This window comes from Rhinolophus sinicus, linkage group LG03 (assembly GCF_036562045.2).
Source record: "Rhinolophus sinicus isolate RSC01 linkage group LG03, ASM3656204v1, whole genome shotgun sequence".
NCBI lineage: Eukaryota > Metazoa > Chordata > Mammalia > Chiroptera > Rhinolophidae > Rhinolophus > Rhinolophus sinicus.
Window position 1 is genome coordinate 58689322 of NC_133753.1, and position 7962 is coordinate 58697283.

Here is a 7962-nt window from a genome sequence, read left to right on the forward strand (position 1 = left end):
AAGGAGCCAGAGGGAAAGAAGGAAGGGAGAAGGTAGGAAGGAAAGGAGGGAGGGAGGGAAGGACGGAGGTAGGAAGGGAGGATATTCTATATATGCAAACACCCTTCCCCAAGCATTTTTACCCACTTATTTCCCTAATTTAAAAAAACAGATGTTTTCTTAGAAACCATTTTGTCTTTATAAATGAAAGAAAAGGTCTTTCTAAGAATTAAAGTTTTCCATACGTAGCAAATAAGGTAACACTAATTAAAGGAGAAAGGAAGTACCAGTTTAAAAGGAGGCAAGTCTGTTGAGATACATTGTGGTACAGAGAAAAGCAGGTGGCTTTGCAGTCAGACAGTTCTGGATGTGTGTATGTGCCCTACTGGACATCGCGGAGGGGTTTTCTCAGCCTCGCTTTCTTCATCTGTAAAACAGGTAGTATAATACCTACCTTCCGCGATTGTTAGGAAGGTTGAATAACAATGTGATGCACCTAGTATCCTATCTGTCAGCTAGTAGACGTCTTATTAGACGCCTTATTATTGTTAATTACCTTCTCCTCCTCCCTCCTCCTCCCTTCTATTGGAAGTAAGTATTTGCTAATGTGAGGAGAAGGCCAATCTACCCGCATTCAAAATGAACATATGCCTGAAAATGAGCTGCAGCAATTAAGTAACATCCTACGGGCAAGCTTCCAACCTGCCCTACAAAGGCAGGTCTGCAAAACTATACTGGAGATTTCAAAAGTATGTAAATTAGATATAATGAGAAACTTGATGTTTTCTCCTTTTGGGTTGATTTTTAGAAGTTCAACTTTTTTCCCCCTGTTTATTACTATCAGACTTGGCAGGTCCCTGTGGGTAGCCGGTCTGCAGCATCTGTCTCTCTTGTGGGTTTTCCAGAATTATTGCTCACGAAGTTTGCACAAATCTCTTCCAGCCATACTTAGCTTTCAACACGGCCCAAACTCTCTGGGCGGGAGACTGATTTGGATGGATAAGGGGGCCCATTCAGAGATGGGAGCAGACATACCAGAAGGCACTATTCATCTCCAGAACAAGCACCGGGGGCTTTTGCAGATTTTTGAAAAGGAAGTCCAAGTGGGGCAGACATTACCTGCAGGATGTCAGCCTTTGCCAGCCCCACACATCCTGAAAAAGGAGGACTAAGAAAGCAACCTCCAGGAACATGGTTGGTCTTTGCTTTGGAGATAGTCGTCCCATTGCACAGAGAACTGCCTGATTCCTTCCCTCTCACCCTGAGCCCTGAATCTTAGCTATGAACTGGCCCCGTGTTCATGGGGTGCTCACGTGGAACACAACATACTAGTGTTGGCTTCAGGTGAGAACTGGAGTCTTTCTGGCCTCAGATGCCAGTCTCTAATTTGCTCAGCCTGGTACGTTGGACCTCATCGACCACATTTGCTCACCACATAGCAAAAGCCACGTCTATTTCCATATCTTTCTCTCCTGTTCCTCGTCTCATCCCATCCACCTCAATCTGCCTCACCTTCCTCTGAGCCGAGCCGAGAGCCAGATGGCCAGCAGCCAGTGGCCTGATGCAGACTCCTGAATAGAAATGTCTGGCCGGTATCACATTTACCTTGTCTTCTGGTTCCCCCTGCAGATGAAAACGAATGCCTCAGTGCTCACATTTGTGGGGGAGCTTCCTGTCACAACACCCTGGGGAGCTACAAATGCATGTGCCCCGCCGGCTTCCAGTACGAACAGTTCAGTGGAGGATGCCAAGACATCAATGAATGTGGCTCTTCGCAGGCCCCCTGCAGCTATGGCTGTTCCAATACTGAGGGCGGCTACCTATGCGGCTGTCCACCAGGTTACTTCCGAATTGGCCAAGGGTAAGCTCTGCCATCCATGGGCCTGCTTGGAGACTCTCTCATTCATAATGTGAATAAGTATATTCAACTCAAAACGACCTAGCCTCGTAAAGGGAACCAGACTCTTTATAATCCTTGAGTTTATTCCAGTTAGCTTTGCAGAGGATTTTTATTTGAAAGGAGACATCTAAATTTCTGGAAATTCATAGAATGGCAAACAAAATAATGAAACTACGTTGTAAACGCCTCAATGTGTGGCTCATTCTCTTGATCTTCACATTTTCTTGGAAAGTGATTCATTTCTGAGGAAATAGGGGGATTGGCCCCTGGCAGACCTGGGCTCCCGCTGCACGTTGCTGCTTCACCCCGCGTCCTGGGCAAGCAGGATGCCATCTGGACTTAAAATGCCTTCTTGTCCAACTCTGTTAGGATAAATAAAAAAGATACCTTTTTTGTGAGGTTCTCTACGGTTTTAAAGTATATTTTACATGTCAGACTTAAATTTACACTAAAAATTACCAAAAGAGCATTAAAATGAGAGTTAAAATAACTGTATTTTCCAGGTAAAATACTTGTATGCGTGAGAGTTGGGACAGGGAAAACCTATTTTTCTTTCACTCAGTGTTTTAAAAGTTTGGTGGTCAGTTTTCCCTGCTGAGTTGATCTGGACTTGGATGTCTCTCTAGTTTTGGCTGTCCTGTGAAGGGTTTCAGATTGTAACTTTTTAATTAGGAACACACAGACATTAAATATGCATACACACATATACTCCCACTCACACATACAGCCCCACATACAAAGTTACATATTCCACAACATACACATACACATATTTGTCAAATTATGAATTGAGTTGTCTTTGATTTCTTGACACAAATGTCAAGCAATTCATTTTGGGTCTTTGTCGACTTGAAGGTAAAAGAATGTTTCATGGGAAGCACACAGAATGCAAGCCGTAGGACACAAATTCCCAGATGTTTGTATCTGACTCTCAAGAGACTCATTCTTTGTAAGTTTAATGCCAGAACCTTTTTCCCAGCAAAGATTGTGACACTCCACGCTGGCTTCTGGCCAGTGGAGCTTTGTAGTCACACTTCTTGTAAGTGGTATTCCAAGGATATGGAAATACTGGGAAGGCGTTCTGAGAAAGGAACCAAAGCCTGCAAATTGGGGATTTGCCTTCAATAATTTAATCATCACATGAATGTATACACACACACACACACACAGGATGAACATTTGTCATTTCATCCATTTTTATTGTTTCTACATATTTCATGTTGTAAGATAAAGGAACAGGAGAGGAAATGTATTGGGCTCTGGAAAGGTTGCAGAAAATAGTAGGAACCCATAGATTGCTGGAAAATACAAAAACATATTCTGCTCATTGGAATTATATATTGAATCTTAAAGGCATAAAGGAAGATGAGTTAGAAAGAGCAGGCCAACTAATAGAGAAAAAGAGATAAATACTATTTGGTCTACCTTATGATCCATTAACAGAAATCTACCCATTTGTAACAGTTTTGGCTTTGCTATGAATCACTAGAGTGGACCAGACCCCAAAATAAAGATTCTTTTAGTCATTCGGATATTTCAACATATTTTGAAAGGGGAGCCTAGTAGATACATTCCAAGCAGCCTATGAAATAGTAAGCAGAATAAGAAAACATGGTACTTGTGAAACATGCAAGTCTCCCTCTATAACTTGGCTTTCATAACTGAAAGGCAAAGAAAAACAGCTGAACTAGTTCTCTCTTGGGCATGGGTTTGTTTGTCCAGCCTCACATGAGTCAGAGCCAATGGCCCTAGTGGTTTTAAATGACTTGAAACAATTTCCCACAGTTGGGCAAGCTCTGATACATGTGTTTTATACATTGCATAGCTTTGCAGTTTATCTCTATATCAACCTCAGGTGTCAACTACAGCTTTCTTTGAGTCTTCAGTAGCTTCAGCCAAAATGAGAGGTCAAATAATAGGAGGGACTGCTCAGAAGCTGGAGTTACGAAGGCCGGTGAGAATGGCATGGTGAAAGTAGAGGTGGCAGTGATAGTATCAGTTAAGTGGGAAGAGGGTAAGGAATTGAATAGTGATGCCTTGTGCCTTTCTCACTCCTGTGGAGCCTGTTTCATTAGAAAAAAAAAAAAGACATTTTAATCTAACCTCCCAAATCACATGGTCTCTCCTATCCCCTGTTCTTCTCTTGTTTCCACTCCATGTCCCTTCCCTAGCATAAGTATAGCAAAACACCTGCCACATTGGGTTTGGGGAATGAATGGGCAAATCAGTGTACAAAAGAGGGCCTTGAAGATAGGGGAAAGAAATCAATAAACTCAGGAAACTTAACAGGCCAAGCACAGAAGTCTTCAGTATGGTTCTCAGAACTGGGCAATTATTCATCCAATAGACAAATCGTCAAGGGCTGAATGTCACCAGGCAGGGGCCAGGCTTCACCAAAACTCTCACACCATTTCCCTTATTGTCCACTTCTCATGAAAAATGTCTGTGCTCTCCTTCTACCACAGGCACTGTGTTTCTGGAATGGGCATGGGCCGAGGAGGCCCAGAGCCACCTGCCAGCAGTGAAATGGATGACAATTCTCTGTCCCCAGAGGCTTGCTATGAGTGTAAGATCAACGGCTACCCCAAACGGGGCAGGAAACGGAGAAGCGCCAATGAAACAGATGCCTCCAACATTGAGGTAGGTCAGAAGTGGTTTCTCCTGATGTCTCCTATTGCAGAAAGGCTTTCCAGATTCCTGTGGTTTCCTCCAAGGATGCTCCCAAGTGAGCACAGTCTCCCTGGGGAGAAAATCCAGACATTCTCTGAGCTCTGGGCTGTATTTTGTAAGAGTCTGTGGGGCTTTCTGGAGTTTCTTGATGCTTTTAGGGAGTGGCCATTCGAAGGTTTTCACATATTTGCTCATTTCCTCTGTCTCGCCAAAAAGAAAGTCAAACACCCACCCAAAGTCTGCTGAAAGGACGAAGTCTGAGAACCAGGACAGCAAGTGGGCAGAATAGTGAAGTGACATAGTGCTCCCTACATGTGGCCGCCAAGTTCTAAAAGCTAGGGGCTCCTCTCCTGAAAAGAGCCATGTGGAATGTGAGGGAACTTGGACTCTAGACAAAAACAACATGGAGCTCAAGCAGCCTGGTTTTCTTTGCCTATGGCTGCTGCAGCCTTTCTGTCAACTCAGAAATGCGCAGATATTCACCCAAGCCTCTGGCTCTCGGCCTGGAGAATCCGGCACATCTGGTCCCAGAGAGGCAAGCAAGAAGCCAGGTGAAAAGCATTGAATATTAGCAGATCTTCAGAGTCAGGAAGTAGGTTCCTAGGTGTGTCCTTCAGAGGGAACGGTTTTACATCAGTGAACAACATTGAAATAGACTGCTTCTTTCTTAGCATCCACGCTGCAACACATCCGCTGTGGTTTGGGAAATGAGATAAGTCTTTGGAGGGAAAATAATCTATTACAACACTGGTTCTCAAACTGAGTGTGCGTCTGAATCATCTCAAAGGCTTATTCAAACGGATTTCTGGGAGACATCCCCAGGGTTTCTGATTCAGTAGACCTCAGGTGTCGCCGAAAATTTGCATTCAACAGATTCCCAGGTGATGTTGATGCTGCTGGTCCAGGGACCACACTCTGAGACTGCCTGAGTTAAAAGACTTACAGATACAAGCGATTGGAGTTACATCTTGACATAAGTTTAGTATTTTTTAGTATTATAAATATGTGCCAACTTAACACGTTTGTGGTTTAAACAAAACATTTTATGACTATGCCTTTTCAACGTAATATATACAACATGAGAAGAAAGTTGTATGAATGTAAGAGTCGAGTCACTTTTTCTTTAATATGGGAAATAAGTGGCATATTTACATTTTATTTAACACATTGCCATGTGCCTTTCCAGGATCAGCCCGAGATAGAAGCCAATGTGAGTCTTGCAAGTTGGGACGTTGACAAGACAGCCATGTTCGCTTTCAATATTTCCCACATCAGTAACAAGGTCCGAATCCTAGAACTCCTTCCAGCCCTCACAACTCTGACGAATCACAACAGATACTTGATTGAATCTGGAAATGAAAATGGCTTCTTCAAAATCAACCAAAAGGAAGGGATCAGCTACCTCCACTTCACAAAGAAGAAGCCAGTGGCTGGAACCTATTCATTACACATCAGTAGTACTCCACTTTATAAAAAGAAAGAACTCAATCAGCTAGAAGATAAATATGACAAAGACTACCTCAGTGGTGAACTGGGTGATAATCTGAAGATGAAAATTCAGATTTTGCTTCATTAATTCACCATCCAGAGACCAAATAATTAAAAAACAAAGATAGATAGGTAGAACTGAATTTCCCCCCAGTCAGAATCTTCATATCATAGGTACAACCTTTCACCACATAAATTTCTATAAATAAGCACTATTCTTGTATTACAAAAGCAAGGTACAGGTGACTACCCTAGTTCAAAACAACCACTTTCTCAGGCTTCTCATGTGTAGCTAAGCTACCTTGTTATATGTGTTGATTCTTGAAAACTGGGATGTGTATTTCCATTGGGGGTTGGCCATTCATACTCACGTGCCATCCTTCTAACAGATGTACAGGAATGTGCTCTCAATTGATGGACTATTCTATTCTTTTCAAATTTTAAACTTTGCTTCTCCAAATACAAGTACTAGGTTGGCCATTTCTAATATCTATTTGGTGCTAGTAAATTCTCAAACTAGATTCATAAATGCACTGTAATATTTACACAACTTAGAAACCAAATTGCAAGTATTCAGCTCAGATACTTCATTAATTTCAATCAACCAAAGTTAGTTCAGTAGCTTATCTCAGTTATGAGTATAATACATTACATGTAAATTAAGTGTGTGTATACTGTAATCGTGCTATTTTTTATCATTGAAACATTTATAAACTAGAATAATAATGCCCTTAAACTGAGGGCTTGTAATGGTGCTTATTAAGACCAAAGACTTGTTAAATGTGTACACCAAGTGGTATTGAAATTTCTGTGACTGGCCCGCACGTGCATGGAGGTCTGGGCGGACCAGGAAACAGCCTCAGCAGTCAGAGGATCACCAGTGCATCCTTCATCACACTTGTGCAATCTGCCAAGATTACCCTCGGTCATTCTTGTCCACAAGGGGTCCATGTCATAAATGTCACAATAAAACAGTCTCTTCTTTTTTTAGTGTACCCCTTGGCTTTGTGTTCTTGCATGGATTTGGGATTGAAAGGGCGATTCTGGAGGCTAAATAAAGTCTCCTGAATTTAAATTACCCTGGGTCTGTTAGTTACAGCTTCTAAAGGTGCCAAATGTATAACCACTAGAAGAAAATTTAACATAGTTGAGTCAATCCCTTGTTTTGTAATTAATTAAAGACAGCAGCATTATTTCTCGCCAATAAGAAATTTAGATTGTAGCATCATTTCTAAAACATGACCTAATTACTCCAGTGACTTTTAAACTGCTAGATTTAAGTGCTTTAAAATATCAAGTTTAGTCATTGTCTTAGAGCACATGCATTTCATTAAAAAAGATTTATCATGCCCCCTCCCCTCAAATATACACACAGTGTTGGCAAGCCTTAGGTGTTCCATCCTTCTTTTTCCCCTAAACATCTGTTGTTAGTCAGTGCTAGTCTAATTACAAAGGGATAATTCCAAATTGAATCCAATTGAATGCTATAATTCTTGTTTTCTGAATGTCATAATTTGAAAATGCAGTTTTATTTTTATGTGCAATATTGAATATTTAACAATTAAGCTCAACTAATATGAGATGATTTTTAAAATCCCTAAGGCCAGTAAAGTAAAGGGTAATGAAAATAAAGGTGAAATGAGATTGCTGCATGAAAGAAACCATACAAGACACAGACAAGTCCTCTCAAAATCTTCAAAGAACTAAACTAAAGAGGAAGGAGTGGGTATATTCCAGAAGACAAAAACCAGGGTCAGTTGGTGTAAAGCTCAGTTTATCACACCTTCCTAGTTTGGAGCTACCTTCTGAGAGAAGGGGTTTCCCTGCAATGTGGTGAGTTCCCTGTCGCTACTAGCTAGAGGGTTTCGGTTCAGGCTTAATGGCAGCCAGTGGACAAGGATGATTTCTTATACCTAACAGGCCGT

The 7962-nt window shown here is 41.6% G+C and overlaps 1 protein-coding gene across 2 annotated transcripts in view; it reads left to right on the plus strand.

Moving 5' to 3' along the window:
- FBN1 (fibrillin 1) overlaps nucleotides 1–7032 on the plus strand; it is a 233403-nt gene extending 226371 nt beyond the window's left edge. For both annotated transcript variants that reach the window (XR_012494755.1, XM_019730687.2), the window contains 3 exons: nucleotides 1609–1840; nucleotides 4345–4519; nucleotides 5736–7032. Coding sequence is in view for 1 of the 2 variants with exons in the window: in XM_019730687.2 (XP_019586246.2) it covers nucleotides 1609–1840; nucleotides 4345–4519; nucleotides 5736–6125 (797 nt within the window). In the remaining variant the exon portion in view is untranslated. The remainder of the gene's footprint in view (nucleotides 1–1608; nucleotides 1841–4344; nucleotides 4520–5735) is intronic.
- The last annotated feature ends 930 nt before the right edge of the window (nucleotides 7033–7962 follow it).